The following is a 22849-nucleotide window of genomic DNA, read 5'->3' as shown; positions in this document are numbered from 1 at the left end:
AATAACAATTTAAAAAAGGAATAAAAAGCCTGGCATGGTGGCACACCCCTTTAATCCTAGCACTTGAGATGGGAGGCAGAGGTAGGAGGAGATCACGGAGAGTTCAAGTCCACCCTGAGACTACATAGTGAATTCCAGGTCAGCCTGGGCCAGAGTGAGACCCTGCCTCGAAAAACCAAAAAAAAAAAAAAAAAAAAAGGAATAAAAGTAGCATATGAAAAGTATGTTAGCATACAATACTTTGAAGAGCAATGATGTCACTTATAGCTGAGTTTCAAAGTCTTCTTTCCTGGCATAAGTAATATTTCAGTTGTGTTTGGAAGCTGAATAGTGGAAAAGATCAAAGAGCTTTGTACATCATCACAGATATAGATCCCAGCCATAGAAATATGTTGTGAGCAGTCTTACCACACAAAAAGTTATTAGTTCAAAATATGAAACAAGGAGTGGAAAAGACTAACACATTTATGGTTTAGTTTAAAAGACAGAGGACTTGAGTAGCTTACTTTGTTTTCAATCATTCCTTTAAAACATGTATCATGTAAGCCTCTTTTATATGTCAAACATTCTTAGCAAATGTATAAATTAACATAAGGAAACTAATGTCCCCCAAAATAATTAGTCTCCATTCTTACTTTGGTAGGGGGAAATATAATAAGAGAAGCAGATGTTATTGTATATTTGAAAGGAACATGTTACAGATAGCATAGTCACAAATCTCAGAGAGGAGAAACTATAAATAGGTTGATTAAGATTAAGCTGAACATATACATAAATGAAGGTTTAAAGGAGTTAAGAGAGAAATCCATGTGGAAATCCAGAATAGAAATCCTATGAAGAGAGAATACCAGTGCAGAGACACCGAGGATTAGCAAGGAATCCTGTGAATTCCACAGGAGGTGGCCACATGAGAGAAAAATGACACATCACGTAGGGATTTACAGACAATGATAATGACTGGGCAGAGGTGTGTTACCCCCATCAGGACTATGCATAATAGATTCCAAGATGGAAAGCAGTAGTAGAGGCCACAGGTGATCTTGAGTTTTCAGATGCAAAGGTCATAGGAAAAATAAAATCATTTGATGTTTCATCCATTACCATTAATTTATCACATGTTTAGGAGACAATGTGCTACTACTGACATTAGAACTGTGAAAGTGTGTGAACATTTCTCAAGAAAATGTGCACAAACAACTACTCACCCCAGACAGGGCAACAAGGCACATCAAATTAACAATTCCCCCATCTGTAGCTTAGGAAACCAATGAGTTTATGAGGTCCAGCTACATCACAGAGGGCTTATCTACAGGTGAGAAGCACGAGGGACCCCCAAAATAGCCACATCAGTGAAAAGCTTTCAGCCCAGCATGGAGGACTTCCCCACAGCTGTGGAGAGATACCTGCCACCACCACTCAGTTAACCTTCTGACATGTGCAGCTGGGGCAGAATTACATACAGCTTGGAGGGCCATGAAAGAAGAAGTGGCTAGAATCACAGGTGAGGTTTTGATGACCTTCCCCAGACCCTCCTTCTATGAGAGGATGGTCAACATACCTGATCTTGAGGGTGTATTTCAAGATAAAACAACTACTGTGATTCAGATGGCAATGGCTTATATGTTCAGAGGACAGCATCCCACAGCAGAGAGACAAATCTGCTTGCATGAAGCTGATCATTCTGATGGAATAATAACATGAATAGAAACATCCTATATGTTAAAAAATTCTAAAATTACAAAAACTAAAAATTCAAATGTTATCAAGTCATAATATATCTATAATGTACCGAAAGAAAAACACTCCAATAGTCAAGATATAAATAGTTCTTTGTACATTTGAAAAATAAAGGGAATATCTAGGACTTGTATTCTACCCATTGTGATGCATCACAGAACACAGACTACAAGTATAATTAATTCAAATACAACCATTTATGGATAGATTAGTTTAGCAAGCATAAAAAACAATGTTCAGTCAAAAATGGCCAATACTGTAAGTGACCAAGACAATAGCATTTTCCAAACAAATTGCTGGCACAGGAAGATATTATCACTTGTGGCTGGATGACCGGCTTCAACACCCCATAATGATAAACCTGCTGTCTCAGAGGATGCAAAGGAACCAGTCTATGCTGTCAAGCTGTCATTGAATTATTAAATATGGAGGAGAAAATGACCCAAACAGTATGTAATGAGGTTCCTTTTTATTCTTTCACTACAAAAGCACATCTGTGGATTGTTAATGACTCTGAAATGGAGGAACCAAATTGATGAGAAAGAAATATCTCTCAGGGATGGGGAATAGGGAAAAGAACACACACAATGTTCATAAAACATAATTTAAAATATAAGTCTTTGTGAAATACAATAAAGTGGTATACAAATGTAAGCTATTGTTTCTCATTTGCACATTCCTTTCCTTTATGCTTTTAATATCATTATTAATCCTTTACAATAAACAGAAACACTGAAACCTTTTCACAGGCAGTGCATGTTTGTGACTTTTATGAGGTGGCTACCATGCTGGTCTGCTATTTTCTAACCACTAGATGTTGCTGCTATTAAATATGCCCTTGAGATTCATTGAGCAACTTGAGTAGGAATCAGACTTAGTAACTCAGGTCACATCATCCCCATGCTGAGACCTGTAGTTTCAACTTTTGAGTATCTAGAGTCCTGGACCACAAAGACTCAGGTACACAGGGTGCTCATGAAAGGCAACACCTAGCTCAAGGCAAAGATTCAAACATGGCAACCTCTTAAGCATTGCCAATGGCCCTCTGACTTATGTATCTGAGTCTGGTAGCACACTGGTTCTCAATAACCCTGAAATAGGACAGATGGCATTCAAAGGAAATGGAATGTCTTCTGAGAGGTATATTAAGCAACAGCAAATACATTAAAAAGAATTGCAACGTGTTGTCAACTTATACACTAGGATGATCATTTTATTTTAGTATGTTTAGAGAACCTGAGTTTGTCTTCAGAAAGCTCAAAGTTGGTAAATTTTGATTTGAGTTTTAATTCAAAGAAAGTGGCAAGACAATGGGACAATGGGAGACTTAGTTTATTATTTGGTATAAGGACAGACACAAGTCTGAAAGTAATCAATAATGTGTTCATTCTCAGGGTAGTATAGGTAAGCTGTATGAAAAACGTAGCATTGTATTGTATAGGAAAAACAACTAGAATTTGTAAACATGAGGCTGTTTAATTCAGGACAAAAATAAAATCACATTTAGTACACAGATCATGAGCTCTGTAAAAGAGTAAATAGCTCTTAACAATATTTTACATGCAGGGAGATATATAGCTATATACATATATATACACATATATATAGATACATACACACATATATATACATACACACATATATATACATACATACATATATATACATACATACATATATATACATACATATATATATATACATACATATATATATACATACATATATATATACATACATATATATATACATACATATATATATACATACATATATATATATACATACATATATATATACATACATATATATATACATACATATATATATATACATACATATATATATATACATACATATATATATATACATACATATATATATACATACATATATATATATACATACATATATATATACATACATATATATACGCAGATATATTCCCATATATATACATACACACACACACACATATATATAGATAGATAGTAACATATATAAAAGAATATATCTATTTTTCAAAGTAGGAGGTAGGAATGAGGACCATTTGTCACACTGTTTGACTCTAACACTAAGAAACAAAAAATGTATAGCCATTAAAGTACAATTAAATGGTACATAGATGGCATATTCTACTTAGTAACCCACTTTAAGTAGTATTGAATGCAAGCAAAAAAATGTATTTTAACACAATATTCTAAATTCTCAAGTTTAAGCATGCTTTATAAGTAACCTTGGACTGCCCACTTGGAATCTCCACCAGTTTGGGAGCTTTTCTGCTTTAATTTCTGTTACATGTTCTTAAAATAAATCTTTCTAAACTTAAGAACAAGTAACCTGTAATAGAAAACACACTATGTCGCTCAAATCCATTGGAAGCTCATTCTTATACATCTTGTCCATTCTGAATTCCAACAGTATCTTATAAATCCCGATCAGATTTTGTAGTCATGTTTTCTTCACTAATAAAAAACAAAAGTAGCTTCACTTATACAAAAAATGCCTTCATAGACCTAAGCAGTATCATAAGAAGCAGAAGACTAGCATAATCAATAAATTGGCACCTCAATTTCCAGGATCATGCACACCCTAATGATATAATACAGCCCCTCCCTCTGTCCCCAGGCCCTGAAAATGATGCACTTTTAAAAGGTGCATCACTGACCATGTTGGCACTTTATTCTGTACCAACCCCACTGGCTATATCATTAAACAACAAGGTCAGTCAAATGTGGAGCTTCTCTCTAGTCAAATATAATGGAAATTTTGACCATTCCAGATGCAAACAGCAAATACATTCTCACTGACAATCATATTCCATCAGCTTCTCCTGAAAGCAAAGTGTGACAGATGTCTTGGTTGTAATTGCCCATCGGCCTCTACATGGCAGCTGAAAACACAATACATTGCTTTGATCTCCTTTGTTCTACACACATCCACAACCAAGAAATCCGACCAAGTAAAAAATTGGCATCACTTCCATAAGCTGTCACTTGTGGCACATCAATACTGGAATGCATATTGGGCTCATAGTTTTGTTTCTCCATTTCTGACACACTGTGTTAAAAACCTCCTAGCAACGATGGCAGCAACAATAACACCCTATAGTTAATTCCAGACATACAGATGTGCACTAACTTAGAATACAAGTGGGTTGTATCAAAAACCACTACCAATCATTTCCCTGTCTGAATATGCTCTTGAGGAATAAACAAAGCGGTGAGTGTTGCCATCAGATTTGGATACAGTGCTCAAGGAAGTCCTACTCACATTTTGCAGGTAGGTCATAGCCACATGTGATTTTCGCGTGTCCAGTCTCACAGCCATTCAGATTACGGCATTCGGCCAGCAAACAGGGGCCCGCTGCTCTGTGAATACAGCCATCCACTAGAGGGAGAGAATAAAATTAGTCTATATTTGACCTTTTGGAAATAAAGGTAAAAAACAAATGAGGAAAAAAAAAAGAATGCAAATTGTTCCTAATGAAACTCATAGCTTCATGGTGGAAAACACCATGTGGCACAGCACAAACACCACTCCCTGCCCTGCCTGCCTGCCTCTCTCCCCATCGCTCCCTCATTTTGTTCATGTGGGTGAGCAGTAGTTATTTGGGGATGAAGGAATCCCTGAAATGTAGCATAATCCCACTTGTTAAATAGCCCCCATTCAATTCAGCATTATCAACCCAACATCACTGAGCCCAGGGTTGGGAAGATATACTAACAACTCTCTCTCTCTGTCTCCAATATACATACATACGTATCAAGTTTTGTCTCCAACATGCCACCAGAATCAGATGAGATTTAAGAGGAAAGAAAAGCACTCCTGAACATTTACTCCTCACAAAAGTGAGCTGGTAAAAATAACACTACTTAAATAAGAACCAAACCTCTACATGACTTCTTCCTGCAAAGGAAAGATGCCAACCCAGTGGACATGTTTTAAGAGTATTTAGGTCATATAGAAGACACCCAATGGACCAGGTCTTTGTAAATGCCCAGAACACCACCCCACTTGCTTGCTTGGCACAGGCTAAGGTAGTAGTGCCGCTGCCAGGCTCTCTTGGCTGAGGAAGCAGCTTTCCACCCACGATTAGTGCAGGTGTCATCAGCCCTCTGGCTTCTCATGAGGGGACCCATTATGCTCAGCCATTATATCCAGAAGTACAATGCTACAGCCACTAGAAAGTAAAACCTTCTGTGATTGGACCAGTGGTTAGAGCACAAGTACAGAACTAAAAGAATTATGTACATGTAAACTGGAAACTGAGAATTTAGGTATTAAGTAGTTACTCAACAGGCCTTATGGACAGGAAGAAAACCTAAGTTCGCAAACCAAAGATAATAGCAGTAAAAGTAACCTTACATTTGATAATGAACTGGGTTTTAGAGGTCTCAAAACCTCCCTTTCCACAGTCTATACCATCATGCAATTTGAATGCTCTTTCTCCTTTATTATCTTGAGAAGAAGCTGGATAGTGGTCAGGACATTAGGGCTAAGGGAAGTATAACCTGTTTAATGTCCAAGTTGTCTTCTGTTGCCACTGAGTGACACTGAGGTAGCACTCCTGGCTGAACAAGTCTTCCAGGGAAATAAGCTTCACTGGGCTTCTCTGTGCTACCACTTACATATCTATCAAGTCTGATAATAACCTGGAACTCAAAAGCTCTCACCTATTGTGAAATCCACACACTACTCTTTACCAGCCACTTTCTTATAAATTAGTGTTACAAGTACAACCTCACATAGCTGTGTTTGAAACATTGATGCTTTTATCCACATGGAACAGTAGCATAATGCCCAGTACAATGTGTCTTGATGGTAGTTTAGATGAACTACCATGGAATCTTCTTTAAACAGCAAAACAAACTTCCTTATTATAAAATGAGAAGTATAGAGAAGAATATGAAAATCACCACTTATTCTCTTTCCCAGACAACTCCAAAATTCTGGTATTCATTCTCACTGTTTATATATACATACATGCAAAACACAGCCTTTTTTTCCCCCTTGTGTGATTGAAAACTTGTGTTTAAACATGTTGACCTAGCAATTTCACATTTTAAAAATTATCACATGAGATTATCAACAAGGCATAAAATATTTATGTGAAAAAATGTCACAATTGTCTAGAATAATGAAAACTTGAAACTACTCAGATGTTCAATGGCTTACTAAATAAAGTACATCTCTTCCATAGAATATTATGAAGCTATTAGGAAGAATAGATCAATTTTATAGGTGAAAAAAGTCCTAAAGGTGAAAAGCTTTCTAAGTAGAAATGTCAAGTTTAGAAAATTATGAATAGTGTGGGTCAAGGTTATATAGACACACTTGTCTATATAGTGTGTGAGTGTGTGTGTGTGTGTGTGTGTGTGTGTGTGTGTGTACACACGTGCACTGGCTGGAAAGAGAACCCTCTGATTATGTGATTATGGGAGAGGAGACTTAGGGGAAGACTATTGGAAAAATTATGCCCTAATTTCTTTATGCTTGATTTTTTTAACAAACTCTTCAAGAGAAGTATCTTAAAGTGAATAGTTTTGTTTTTTTTTTTTTCTTGGCAAAGGGATAATTAGTTACTTGTTTGAAATGGATAACGAAAATGGGATTTGCTAGTGTACTTAATCATATGTTGTCAAATGCCTGAATTATTTAGATTACAGCCTAATGTAGTTTGTGGATAACTAATTCTTAAAATCTTCACAGTTATATACACAGATTCCTGACAGCGTTAAGGCAATCACAGTGTAGCTGAACAGCTATTCAATAAATGACTACAGCCTAAAGGCACTAAGTCCATCCATAGGTCAGGTATTATACCAAGGATGACCTTAAAAGGTGGATTCATATTTGATCACCTCTACTTTATGAAAACCTGTAAGAGGCTAGTGACTGGACTACATACCACAAAGAACTGGGGATGTGTTTCAAAGCCTGGTTTGTTTGATGCTTTCAACTCTCAGATGACTGGCTGTAGGTTTCAGAATCTGGACAGTCTTACCTAACTTTCTGAGGCAGTGAATTGCACCACTATATTACATTTTTTATACCCACTAATCCTATTTATCACTTATACACATAATCCAAGGTACAGCTACCAAGGTACAGCTTTGAATATTTTAAGAAATGTGTTAAATAGTGCTAATAAACATATGAAATACTTCCATCAACCCAAAGTTTTCTTGTGCCCTTTCCATCTAAATTTCTTTACCACCACCCATGAAGAGCTCTTTTTTTTTTTTTTTTTTTTTTGTTTTGTTTTTCAAAGTAGGGTCTCACTCTGGTCCAGTCTGATCTGGAATTAACTATGTAGTCTGAGTGGCCTCTAACTCAACGATCCTCCTACCTCTGCCTCCCAAATGCTGGGATTAAAGGCGTGTACCACACCTGGTGAGCTCTTACTTTAATTCCAAGACGATAGCTAATTTTTAGATACTATGTAACTTCAAACTTCAGACTAAGGGTCTAGTGTATTTCATCCACCATATTTTTTCAATTTTACTTGTATTCCATATTTTGAGACTTCATTCCTTTTAATTCTGGGGATATATTCCACTTTGAATATACCATAAATTATTTATTTGTCAATGGAAATAGGGTTTACAAGCATTTATTATGGATAAACACATATACTCTGCAAATTCTTTTGTCGCTAGATGTTTTCATTTCCTCAGAAAAAAATTACATGAACAAATTTTCTGTGTAAATACTCTAAATACTTTATAAATGACTTGCATGTGTATTACCAAGTGGTTATATCACTTTATACATATACACCAGCAAAGCATAGAAGCCCAAACCTTGACATTCTTTTAGTGTTATCAACCTTTTTAATTTTAGGAATTCTAATAACTATAAAAGATACTCAATTTATGTCTCTCTAATGACTAATGGGATTAAGTATCTTGCTGAGTGTTCAGTGGCCATTCATCTACTTTTGGAAATGATTTATTTTATTAATCTTTTATTTTTCATTATTACTGAAATGTGTTAAATCTGCAACTAATTCAATGGCAGAGGCCCTGGCACACCAATTCTGCCCCCCCCCAAAAAAAGATTTTTAAAAAAATTGAATATACACTTCCTCCAGGAGGCTCCAATTCCCAGATTGCCACCATCTGGGAACCTAGCATCCAGATAGGTAACACCTAAAACAAGCCAACACACCATCTTACATCTAAAATGTGATTCTCACTCAGTGTGTACTCTTTCTTTTAAAGGCTGAACCAGCTTTAAATTCATCCTGCACTTAGTTGCTCATCCGTGCCAATGAACAGCTTCTGCCAGGGCTCACATTTTGTCAAGAATTTATAGTTGCTATTGGAAGGATGGTTATACTACAAGCTACTCTGCCACTCTCAGAAGATGAAATCAAGTACACAACCTTTGATATGAGAGAATATGATCTTGTGCTATTTCCAAGCTAATTTTTTGGCACTTGTGATAAAAAAAAAAAAATTTGTGTGTGAAATAAAAAACAATGGTAGTATCAATTATTTTTTTTAACTTTTTTTGTTCATTTATTTATTTATTTATTTGAGAGCAACAGACAGAGAGAGAAAGACAGATGGAGGGAGAGAGAGAGAATGGGCGCACCAGGGCTTCCAGCCTCTGCAAACGAACTCCAGATGCGTGTGCCCCCTTGTGCATCTGGCTATCGTGGGACCTGGGGAACCGAGCCTTGAACCGGGGTCCTTAGGCTTCACAGGCAAGCGCTTAAGCACTAAGCCATCTCTCCAGCCCAGTATCAATTATTTTATTTGAATTGTTGTCTTTGAAAAATCAGAGGAGAGCATACCTGTATCAAAAAAAAAAAAAAAAAAAAAAAAAAAAAAAAAAAGAGGGCTAGAGAGATGGCCTAGCGGTTAAGCGCTCGCCTGTGAAGCTTAAGGACCTTGGTTCGAGGCTCAATTCCCAAGGACCCACATTAGCCAGATGCACAAAGGGGTGCATGCCTCTGGAGTTCATTTGCAGTGGCTGGAGGCCCTGGTGTGCCCATTCTCTCTGTCTCTCTCTCTGCCTCTTTCTCGCTCTGTCTGTTGCTCTCAAATAAATAAAATAAATAAACAATTTTTTTTAAAAAAATAAGTGTTTAAAATTCACTAATCTAGTGTCAGCTCTGTTGCTAGACTTGCTTTTATAAAATGCAAATATAATCCTTTAATTTTCCTACTGAAAAGATATTTGCTATTTCTCTTCACTTGTATTATGAAATCCTCAGATCCAAATTGTGCTCTTCCACTTTTCACAAATGTGGCTCTGGCTTACACTCCCAACTACCTACTATTCCACTCCTATCCTTCAGTGAGGGCCCCCGTTCCTTTACCACACCAGGATGCCCTTTGCTAAGTCCTCTGCCCAGGGTTATGTATGTCTTTCCAGCTGAGCATGAGGTTTCTCATTTTTCAAATTCTACCTCAAATATCAACTTTTTACATGACAAAATGTCTGTTTTCACATAAAGTTGCTTTGTACCTTATTAAAAATTGCTTTGTAGCTGTAACATCAATACAGAAGTAGGCCTTCAGATGGCAAAAATTTTGTCTCCTCCTTTATTCTGCCAGTTTCCTGGTATAGCAAGAAGTTGCTTATGCCCTTATATGTGCATGGCTATCTTAATTACTAACTCTTTGTTTGATGTTTAACATGGTCAAATTAAATTTTAGAAGATAACCTAGCTTAAAAAAATACATACTAGCCGGGCGGCGTGGTGGCGCACGCCTTTAATCCCAGCACTCGGGAGGCAGAGGTAGGAGAATCGCCGTGAGTTCAAGGCCACCCTGAGACGACAGAGTGAATTCCAGGTCAGCCTGGACTAGTGTGAGACCCTACCTCAAAAAAAAAAAAAAAGAATACATACTAAAGAAGTGTCCAGCTACCCTAATCCAAACAACCTGGTGCTAAGAAATAAAGTGAAATATACAGCCAGAGTTTTGTGGTCACTCATCTGGCAATGAGATCCTGGAGAAGAGTTTTGTACTTTATAGAATCTTAAAATTCACCCACTTCTCCGGACCTAGTACAGCCTGCTAGAAAAGTCCCTGTTTAAGTCTAAGGGTAAGGCTAAAAGTACGACAGGCTGAGGCAGGACAAGATGTGCAATTCAGAATAGTAGCAATTTTTTCTGCCTGTCCTGGAGAAGGAAGTGACTGGCAGCATTGAGACTGACACAATGCAACTAAGCTTAATCAGCTCTGAAAAATATGATCAAGTAAAACCCCAAACTAGAGTCTAAACAAGTGAGGAAAGTTGAGCACAAATTTTAAGAGAGCAAAGAAATTGTTAAATTGTTAAATCATTAAGCTATAGCTTAATAGGAAAAATAAACATAATTAAGCTCTACATGTAAATATAGTAACTTTATACTCATTCTTTACCATTGCTGTTGCTTGACCAAAGACAATTTTCACCAAAGATTGTCCTAGGCATGTAGCTACTTCCCAGCTACCCTTGTAGTTTTGAGGGTTCATGAGATTGAGTCCTATTTAAAGAGTATAAGTAAAAGTGATATAAATACTGCTGCCTAGTCCCTAAAAGTCATGTACATCATCATCCTGCATATGACCTGTCATTGTCAAGCTGAACACGGAGCTTGTGGTGTAGTACACAAGCTCCCCAGGAGATAGTGCAGCACTTAGATGAGAAAGCCCTTAAGTGCCTAGGTGGAGCTGAGCTCCACTCCACCTTATACCCAAGCGCACTGTATACCTAAGTCCAATAAACGTTTCCTATGTAAAGCTACTGAGATAATGGAATGCTTCAGAAGGCAGTTTGTGTTGACTGGTATATTTAATTCTATTGTAAACAGCAAATGGTGATTTTTATTCATCTTGACCACTCTAATTTTGTAAACTTTCATGCAAAAAATGTAGGTTTTTTTTTTTTTTGCTTTATTTTGTTTTACTGGAACAAACATATGACCATTACTCATTTCATTCTCGTAGGTTTTTCCCAATTTCCTGTTGTTGGTAGAATCTATAGACAGAATACCCAAAGCCATCCTGTCATACTCATTCAAATAGGTGTGACTAGAATGAGAGGAACAGATGACAAGGCAGAGCACATCCTAGAATTTGCCTGTCACTTGTTTGGTCAGCTTACTTGGAGAGAGCCCTTCAGGCCTGAAGGGATTCTAGCCATACTCCCTGTAAAGGCCAGATTTACCACTAAAACAGCATACCTGTCAGTCACCATCCTGACACCACTGCAAACATGCTCACAGGTAGATGGTTATCTTAGTTGGGTTTCCTACCCTATGGCCTAAAGAATTACACAGGGGTTGTTGAGATTGGTTTCAGTTATGCTTGAAGGAACTTCTTTTCACATTTGCCAACATTACCTTGGGGCCCTGATTTGGTCATAGGACAGCCTTCTCCTGATTTATAAAGCAAAATACAGTCAAAAGAAATGAAACATGAAATCTTTAATTTCCTCTTTTTTTTTAATATGGTCTCATGTGGCCCAGGCTGGCCTCAAATTTACCATGTAAAAGGTTGTCCTTGAACTCCTGATCCTCTTGTCTTCACCTCCCAAATGCTTGTTTTAGTGGTGTGCATCACCAGACGCCATTCATTTATTTTAAATCTAATTTTTTTTATTTTACCCAGTTAATTCAAATCTGCTTCTCAGACACTTTTCATCAGATACTATAGATCAATGATTATAAGGGCTAGCAAAAACCAACAACAAAATACTTTTTTTTTTTAATACTAAAAGCACCATTTAAGAAAGTCAGGTTATTTTCAGAATTGTAAGACAAGGAAGAGACCTTACAAGACCAAAGACAATTTTCTAAACAATTCTTACAAGGGGTGTTTTGAAGTACTTAGATTTGCACATAGTTATTTAATCTTCTTTGGCAAGTAGAAGATAGTAAGTTAATCTAAAAGCTGTCACACAGATACTGCCATACTACCATGAAAAATAAGAGGATTCTCTTACTGAATATACCTTTTAGAAGCCCAAGAAGATACAATAAAGATCTTTGGAAATCAAATCAACATAAATTTACTATACAACTACTTGAGCAAAGCATTGCTAGAGGCTGCAAGGGAATCAAGTAGTAGTAACACATCTTTCGAGAACTTCTTAGGCACTTGCTATAAAGCTTACAAGTGGAAATTAACTGCTATGCCTTAATTTTCTCATCTGTAACATAGGAGCCCTTCCACTGGACCTAAGGCCAAGACACAGCACTTTTGTGAATGAACTGACAAAAACACTGAGCACCCAACATATACCAAGTATGCAATACATATTATTTATACTTATTCATCATTCATGAGCTTATTCAGCACAAAAGGTTTCAAAAGTAGCATGCGGACTGGAGAGATGGCTTAGCAGTTAAGACACTTCTGTGAGAAGCATAGGGACCCAGAGGTTTGATTCCCCAGGACCCACATAAGCCAGGTACACAAGGTGGTACATGCATCTGGAGTTCATTTGAAGTGGCTAGAGGCCCTAGCATGCTCATGCTCATTCTCTCGCTCTCTCTCATAAGTTTTAAAAAGTAGTATCCACTAGAATCACTACTTAACAAAGAAAATGGAAATAACTAATGTTGAATCTTGTAGGAACAGGAATCAGAGACCACACTTGCCTGAACTTAGTCTCTATTTTATTTGTAAGCAGAGAAACAGACAGAGATAATGGGTGCACAAGTATCTCCAGCTGCTGCAAACAAACTCCAGATATATGTGCCACTTTGTGCATATGGCTTTATGTGGATGCCAGGGAATGAAACCTGGGCTGTGAGTCTTACAGTCAAGCACCTGAACTACTGAGCCATCTCTCCAGCCCCAAGTCTATATTCTTAATTCCTATTCTCTCCTACCCCATTAATATGAAATACCAACTATGGTGTCTTCTACTGAAAGACAAGCAAATAGGAACAAAAGGTTCAGAACTATATTTCTACTGAAATTAATAGTAATCTGCATAAACATCACACCTTAGAATGCAAAATGCATCTTTGAATAGATCAACAAGGCTTTTTCCAGATTTTGGGCTTTTTATCATGTCTATTTTATAACTGAAGAAACTGAACAAATACAAGTATTAATAATTTGCCTGAAGTCATTTACCTGTGAAGTAAATTTATATTCCATGTCACACTCTCAAAGTGTGGTCAATGCAGACTCTGATTCTGCTGCTAGAGACACAACTGGGGAGGCTGATCAGAGTGCAGATTCCTAGGCCCAAACCCCAAGTCTATAAAACCTGCCTCTTCCAGTAGTGAGACTTGAGGGTATGCATGAAATATCTCTGCAGATAATGCACAGTTACTGCCAGTTGAAGACATTGAGAATCACCCCTCCATAATATCTTGCTTTATTGAAAAGCATAAAGACTTGTTTGAAGTTGGGACTGTGGTTGGTAATTTCAGTACCCACTGGACACTAAAAACATGAGTCCTAACATGTAAGCCAGAAATATCCCTTTTAAATTTAATAAGTTATTTGCTCCTATTCTACAAATATTAATCAGATAGCTAAAGAGTCTGTTCTTAACATCAGGTGATATTAACTAGACCGCAAATTAAATTTCAATAACAAGTAGGAAACCAAACATTGTGCCATTCAAAGCTATATAGAGAATCATGAGCTGCACTGGGGAATGAGTAGATCCTTGGTCTCCAAAGTCAGGATATAAACTGCTAGCTCCTGTCATGTCAGAGTTCCTGCATCTATTTTATAGATACAATAGTAGGACTGACTTGGAAATTAGGAGAACTGAGAGATAATATTTGTAAGCATCCAAAGGATCTTCACTGGTAGATCATTTTTTAATATTGTAATAATCATTTCCATTTGTATCCATGCTCTCTGCAATGTTACTCTGTGGCTACTCCCATCCAATGCTTGACTGTCTTCCCAGGCCTCCTGAATCTAGGCTGACCTTATAAATTCACTTTCACTGAGAGGCTGAAGCAGAAGTGATTTGGGACCAGTTCCCTCAAGAGGGCTTTCATGCCTGCTCAGCTCCCATGTGAGCAAGCCCAGGCCAGAGTACTGAAAGGTAAGAGACTGTGTGGAAGAGAGATAAGCTCCTGCAGCTGGGACCATCCTACTTTAGCCAGCACTCAGCTTTCCTGGCAACTGAACACATGTAAGTTAGCTCAGCTAGGAGGAAATGAACTCTCCACCACTATGGCAAATCCAGAGAATTGTGAATTACATAAATGGTGGTTTTCAGCCACAAACTTTGAAGATGGTCGTTACATAGATACTTCAATATGCAGCCTCATTATCTAGGAAACAAAATGGTGCAAGGCAATGATCCCTTTTCACATAGAGTCACAAAAGAGTCCATTTAAATAGCTGCCCTAAAGCCTTGGAGGAAGAAAAACAATACAGCTGAAGTAAGTAATCAGGTGAAAAGTTGATTCCTTAAGAGGTCACCTATAGCCTACATGAAAGATTTATGTGCTGGGTACTGAATGACATCAGCATCAGTGTCCTCTTTGGGGAGGAGAAGAAATGTCTGTGAGAAACAATACAGGAGAGCCACAACTTGAGGCTTCACATATGGGAGGAATTTGCTTTAGCTACTTGAGAGTGCCCCAGGCTGATTGAAAAATTTACTTCTGTGAATCTCCCTCAAACCTCTTGGTCAATTTGAAGATGAGAAGATAAGTATAATGGAATAAACATTTACACATTTCTTAGCTCAGGAACACAGAACAGTTTGACTTACCCTCCATCTCTTCATTCCATCACTTGGGAGTTGGTTTTATAAGCTAGGGAATTCCTCTTGCTCCTAGACTATAAGACCTCAGACATTTAAGAACAGGGAATCTGGTAGACTAGAATTCCAAATTCAGGGAGAAAATTTCTCTGCAATCTTTACCATAACCTCTAAAGCTTCCTGGAAAAATATAAGGCAATGAAATCTAGCTCATTGTCAGAGGGTGTCAAACTAATGAAAATTCTGCACAGAATATGATATATTTAGCTGATGCTAACTTCATGGTAAACTATTTTAAGATCTAGCTTATGAATATACTTCCTATTCTCCATGCTTCTCACTTAAAAAAAAAAATTCTCAGCTAAGGAAAACATCACTATGACATAGATTGTTAGCTGTCTACCACTATCATTCGCATTCCCCTACTCTTCCCTACTGAAAAAGCCTTTTTATTGACTGGGGTGGTTATATGTGCAAATTAAAAATCTATATGTACCAGCATATCTGTAAAGGTGAGTGACCCCTTTAGAGGAAATTACATGCCTTTGGTTATGTTTCTAGACAAGCTCATTACAAAACTTTGCTTACACTGTAGATATTTTATTATGATTTAATTTGGTACTTCTGTACCTTTCTGCTATGGCTAAAACATGGTGGTGACTCCAAGCCCATCACTCAGTGAGCTTGGCTTATGCAATACTGGAGGAGCAAGAGCTTAGAGTATCATCTGTGGAGGAGTCACACTGGCTCTGAACTACTTCTCATTGGGCAAGAGTGAGAGTTTTGCATCTCTCAGTCAGATATCACTTCTGAACTCGAGGCATGTATTTAATCTGAGGCATATCCCTTAAATTTCTGGGTGAGAAATATCTCATCATTACAGAAGTGTTAAGTGCTGGGAAATTCTGAGCTGAGGTAACATTCAACACTGGAATGAACTGCTAACAGGAGCATAGAAGGGCAAGGGTAGTTTTGAAGTCATCACAGCAGCTGGAAAATGTCGAGGATGTGCCATTCTGACAGCCACATGAACTGTCACTGCTTATATTTTACCAGTTCTGACCAGAGAAGGACCCATCGACAATAAGGGTAGACTGACTTATTTCTTAGGATAGATACTACTGAAGGACCCAAGGAAGTGAATAAGGACCATAGTTTTCTACAAGTATACAGACAGTCTGAGAGGGGAGTACATTTGCCATCAGAGATCAGTTTTCAGACAAAACACACAGCTGGTGACAATGGGGTTATGAGAAATTAGTAAACTGAAACTATCATAGTATTCTGTAAGATCCTCTAAAAGATTATTGATTCAGTCTAGTTACTTACTTTTTAACTGACACTGTGACTTTAGAAGAAAAAAAAATCATAACTTGTTTCTTACTCAAAAACATCCTCTTTTTTCCATCCAAGCAGGGACCCTTTTTGATGAACTATGAAAAGGCAGTTCATAACACTTTAATCCTTCGAAGACCAACTCCTCGACATAATCAAGGCTAGTGTTAATAGAGCGTAAACAGTAATGGAAATTGTGACTTTAAGAAGAAATACTATCTGCTGTCTCTGAATAGTCATAAAAGATCTGCTTCTGGTGTGTAGCTTTCCTGGGTTAAAGGCATAGGTTGTGCCCCTGTTCCTATGGAAGTCTTCTGAATAGAGAGCAGGTCAAGCAGAAACACAGGGGGAGAAAGACCTTTCTCTTTCAAAGAAATAAGAAATGAGCCAAGTTAATACCATCTCTTCTACCAGAAACCTCCCAGCGGCTAGGGACACAAGTTCAGACTAAGGATGATGTAGGTCAATATTAACAGGTGCCTTCAAGTCAACCTCATCTGTTTTATCAGAGAATGAGATCTATGGAGAAAGCTAATCTTTCCTCAAGAAATTTAACTGTGAAACTTCATGTTGTAGACTCTTTCCTCATTTTCTTCCTATGCAGAAGTAAATGTGTCATTTTTTTGCACATAATCCGACTGGCTCTGGGAAATGCCAATGTTTTAGGATGAAATGATGAAGGATTTTAAAAAAAATCCTCAAGGAGAGAAAAATTTTTCTGGACTTTCATCTAAAAGCAAATAACATGAGCCTGTGTGCGGATGTGCATTTGCACAATTCAAAAGCTGAACATGCACAAAGGGAACCTGGTTTTGGCAAGCTTTTGGCTACCTGACTGCTTTACCTACCTGAAGGAAGAATGGCAATGTACATGTGACCTAGGACAGGAGCAGCATGTGACTTCTCCTCAAAGCACACACATGAAGGTGGCATGTACTTCCCAGCCCCAACATAAACTTAATCTTCAGCTGTTATTTATTTTGAAGAGGAACTCTGGGATAATCTTATGGGAACAATAAATTTAAGGGCAGCAAAGATTTTGATCACTCTGCCAAGTGGTACAATTTTTCTCTCACTTTGACATTTTGCTCTGATTAAAAGGTTAGGCTTCACTTATTAAAACCAGTTTTATCCCAAAACTATTTATTTGTTCTATTTCAAAATTTGATTATAGAAAAAAATCTAATGTGATTTTTAATAGTTAATAATTCTGATGAAATTTTATTATTTCTTTCTAGTAAAACATACTTCAATAGACATGTTTTTAAGGTATTAGCTGTAAAAATAATCTACATTGTTCAAGTAATTATCTTAGTAAAATTTTTTCAAAGGAAAAATGCAATATATCAAATTTAATTTTAACACTTTAAAAACTGGATGCTCCTGAGCTGAAAGGAAAACATCCAATACTACCATGTGTTTTTATAAATATAATTTTGTATCCATGTGCTAGTTTATTTACAAATAATCTAAAAATTTCTAAAAATGGACTTTTCCTTAAGAAAAAAAAATAGAATGTTGGAGTTTGCTCCGTTACATCTAGTCTATGGAAGGGGTCTGATCCCCATCAAGCTGAGAGAGCCTACCTTGTGCTTGTATTGATAGAATATCAGTGGAGTCCTCTACCTCCAGAGACTTTCCAAGGCACCCTTTTCCTCCAAGGCGGCCACCACAGGGAGGTCATTTCAGAAGTAGATGGGGCATGACCTTTGATTTGTTGTCCTCATTCCAAGTCAAGGCACGGGTTCTGTTGTGTCCTCCATACAAACCTCCCTCTAAACCTTTTATTCCCTATGATTCAAACACTGTGACAGCTGAATGGATGTTACATCAAGTCTCTTCTAGAGAGGGGTTTTTTCAACTCTTTAAAAATAGAAAACACAGGACCAGAACCAGGGGTGGGGGCAGAAAGGAAGGAGAAATTAAGTGTCTCTAGGCCAATAAAGTACTGTTCATCCTTAAGTTTCATAGGAGAGATTCTGGAGGATAAAGCTCTGGTTTGGATGATCCTGAGCTCATCATAATATCTTCTATTTTCTTTTTTCCCACTGGAACCATTTTTCCCCATCTAATATGCTTGCGGGAGAAGTTAAAACCAGCCACGTGTGCTTGGCTTCACAAAGGAACCCTATATTTAACACAGTGCACGCACCCAACACCTCAAACGGTTTTGAGAGTGCTGTTTATTATGTGGGCTTATGAAATAAAAAGTACAAACTTTCTCATCCTAGAAAAAATATGCAATGAAATTTACAGCCAAAATAAGGAAGCTGTGCATAATGTAACACTTGGCAAGAATTTTAATCAGTGGATTGGCAAGTCAAGATGCAATACTTCAGTTCTTTTCAAGACATGTCAGAGCATCCTTAATTTCAATACCACACACAGGGTCTGGGGAGAATATTTAGGAGCCATTGTGCTTTCTGCAAGAGTGCTGACTAGCAGGGCAAGCTAACTGAGAAAGGAGCTCTGTTGATGTGATAACGGTTTCCACCTCAGGGAAGGAATGATGGCAAAAGAGACAAGCTGTTATTGTACAAAGAAGCAACACAGATTTACATTATGATAATTTACACTATGATAAGATATCCCAGGCACATGCTTTTATGCAGGTGAAGATTTCTCCAGGTAGCAGTCTGGCTGTGTTTTCCATGAAGTGCACAATAGTATACCCTGTCAAAAGCATTCAGGAGGATTATTGTTTTTTCCATTGAAAAATAGCACAGTTATCTAGTAGCTTTGAATTCCTGAGCAGTCTGACAGCCATTCTAACAAGTTAAAAGTCAGGTCACATAAGCGGACCCCAAACTGACCATCACAGAAAGAGTTATAGTGTGATGAAAAGCTCCAGGGAACTGATTCAATCCACCATCCCTGTCAGTATGAAACAAGAGCGAGCTTGCCCTCACAGCCACACTGAAAGAGCCCACTGAGAAGACGCCTGTCCCTCTGCCACCTGCACAGCACTTGAGTAATTAGTATCTTTTAAGTCATGTGAAACCTCACGAAATGAAATATTAAGAAAAACACACAAAGTCCAAACATGGACATGTAAGTCACAGTCTTGGCTCTTTATTATTCACAGACTTTTTTCCTTCCAAAGAGTGTTTTAAAAATCTTCCAATGTTCATGAGTTTACAAGTGAAGCAAAGTCTAGAAACACAGTTGTTTGAAAATCCTCTAGTGACTCAGAAGTTTAGAAGGTCCAGGAAGGGTAAGAAGAAAAATTCACAGTAAGTTTTGCTACACAGAAGTCTGAAGAGAAGAGACACAGGAAGCCCCAGCTCTGTGCAAGCTTTCCTGATAAGCATGCTTTCAGGGATTAAGTCAGAAATATGATCTCTTGGGGAAACTACTGGTCATACAATATGCATTTATTAGGTCATAGTAAAGAATTTATATATATCAGAAAGGGTGGGAAAGTTATTCTTGGGAAGTTTTATCCTGCTCCAATTTCTGTGGAAGTAGAATTTAGTTAGTGTGAATACATTTTGGGGTGGTATTGCTTCAGCAATCAGAGCACAACACATTAGTTTCCTAACTCTCAATATTTGAAGTAGGAAGCTAAAATCTCATAGACCCTGAAAATCATACCTTCAGATAATGCTCACTTCCTGCAGAAAAGTATTTTTGTTTTGCTTTGTTTTCTAAGTATGATATAACTCTAGCCCAGCCTGTCCTGTATCTCACTCTGTAGTCTTAGGCTGTCATCAAACTCACCATTAGTGGCAAAAAGGATTTTTTTAAAGGACATTTAAGAAGAGAATTCCTCCTTCAAACAGTGTAAGGCATTCTTGGTTGTTTCCATTTAAAATGAAATGAATACTTGAACTGATTATAGAAACAAAGAGAGAGAGAGAGAGAGAGAGAGAAACCAGGAGAAGATTATAGCTCAGTAGAGAACTAGGCCCTGGATTTGACCTCCAATACTAACAGGAAGAGGAGGGAGAAGAAAGGGAGGAGATTGGAGAGAGGGGAATTAGGAAGAGAGGAAGGAAGACAAGGGAAGAAGAAGGGAGGAGGGGAGAGGAAGGAAGAAAGGGTAAGGAGAAGCGAGTTAAGAAGAAGGGGAACTATGAGGAAAAAAGGGGGAGTAGGAGGAAGAAAGAAAAGGAGGAAGAGCAACAGGATCAGAAAGAAGGAAAAAAATTCATTAGGAAAAGGCTAAAGAAACCAGTATCTGTAAACTCAGATAGGACTAATAATCCCTCACAATCCAGGGAGAAAGTAAATGTGAGTGTTTTTGAATGGGAAAGTTAAAGCCCTGGGGATAATCTGAAGAACCTCTCAAAAGGCAGTATGAGACAGGCAAAATCCGAAAGATGTTGGTATTTTCTGTGCAAACTTGAAGGCCTGAGCTGGCCTGGGAGAACATTCAAGTTCAATTCCCCAGGACCCACGCAAACATCTGGGCATGGCCACATATATCAGTAACCTGAGTTCCATATGGGAGCAGAGACTGGAGAATTGACAGAGTTTGGAAGAAAAATAGCAAGCTCCAGGATCAATAAAAAATTCTGGCTCAAATGCGAATGGGTTGAAGATGGTGGGGCAGGACACATGATTTCTTTTACTCTGGTCCCCTGAGGCAAGTAAGCCCTAACACAAGTGAGTACATACACCACACCCCCACACCCCCAGAAAAGAAAACTTGCAAAAGATGGGTATATGTAAGGTAATTGTGCTAGGAAGGATGGCTTGAGAGACACAAAAAACATATGCTAATTTCAGAGCATGAAAATAATTCTAGTAAGATTGAAATTAGATAAGAACAGCTTTACACAACTGAAGGAAAAGGAAAGATTTAAGTGATATAAAATCAGCAGCTATGTTATCTACAGGACCTAGACACCACCCACTGATAAAGAGAAGAGAAAATTATATAGCCAGAAAAAGATTTTAAAAAAGGGTAATTACTAATTTCCTATTTTTGTTCCTTAAAATATGCTCACATACCATCTATTAGGTCAAGGTATGGCATTAATAAGAAAATCCCAATTTTTTGTAAACCTTATTGCCTCATCTCTCTTCTTCCATTCTGTAGTTCTTAAAGTGAACTGTTCCTGGAGACTTAGCTGACAATTTCCCTCTTCCTCTACAATCAGTTCTAGTCACTAAGGACAGTAAAGTATTGTTAAATAAATTGCTTTTATATTTTTTCACTTTTTATTTAACAGAGATTCCTTAGGCATCTTCCATGTGCTTAGCACCACTAAGAACTGTAGATAGAAATATAAAGACATATTATCAAAGTAGAATCAATAGGTGTCATAATTATGACATGGAGCCAAGTTTTCTGCTCTCACAGGTTTTACCAATGTTCTCCATTCTGTTGCAGCCAGCAGAATTTGTAGTTTCCTTGAAATCCTAATGTCATCCACATGTAAGTACTTGTCATTCCTCTGGCCTTGAAAAGATGGTGAGGAAAAGGCAGAGTTTTGAGTCAAATAATAGGTGGATTCCTTGAATGTCACTGGTGTTAGGTAAGTTACATAGGCCTATAAGACCTGATTTCCTTAGTTATAAACAGTAAATAATTGTTTCAGATACAATCTTGCTATATAGCCCATTACTAGCTTTGAGCTCACTGCAATCCTACTCCTCAGCCTTGCAAGTGCTGACATTACAAGGCATAAGTTTCTTCACACCTGGTTTATTTTTACTAGTTTAAGGTAGCAATCAAAATAAGGGGTTTCATGAAGACATTGTCATACATGTGTCTATCATTATATGTTCCTCTAATTCACCCCTTTCCTCCACTTAATAATAACACTAATCTTTAAAAATGATTTTGATGATTAGCATAGATCAAGCACAGAGAGCATGTAGGATATGCTGGATGGTCAGTCAATGAGGGTGCTGTAATTAGCATTAGCTTCTTGAGGTCAATGAAGCATCCGAGGAGCTTGGGCAGTGATGTTCATTTGGAAAAGGAAGTAGAGGCCTAAGTTGTGGCCTAAGTCTGGCTGATATATCATTTAGATAATAGATCTCTACAACAGAGGTACCAATTCTGTCCTCAGAACTAAAATGTTAATATCTGCACATCTTCCACTTTTATTGCATGCTTACCAAAAGGAAGCAA

At 37.6% G+C, this 22849-nt stretch overlaps 1 protein-coding gene across 5 annotated transcripts in view; it reads right to left on the bottom strand.

Moving 5' to 3' along the window:
- Macrod2 (mono-ADP ribosylhydrolase 2) overlaps positions 1 to 22849 on the bottom strand; it is a 2207522-nt gene that overhangs the window by 1457104 nt on the left and 727569 nt on the right. For all 5 annotated transcript variants that reach the window (XM_045156295.1, XM_045156298.1, XM_045156294.1 and 2 more), the window contains exon 5: positions 5011 to 5127. In XM_045156295.1, the coding sequence (XP_045012230.1) occupies positions 5011 to 5127 (117 nt within the window). The remainder of the gene's footprint in view (positions 1 to 5010; positions 5128 to 22849) is intronic.

Source organism: Jaculus jaculus, chromosome 8 (assembly GCF_020740685.1).
Source record: "Jaculus jaculus isolate mJacJac1 chromosome 8, mJacJac1.mat.Y.cur, whole genome shotgun sequence".
In the NCBI taxonomy this organism is placed as follows: domain Eukaryota; kingdom Metazoa; phylum Chordata; class Mammalia; order Rodentia; family Dipodidae; genus Jaculus; species Jaculus jaculus.
Note: the sequence above shows the minus strand (reverse complement) of the source record. Positions and strands in the feature narration are given on the sequence as shown.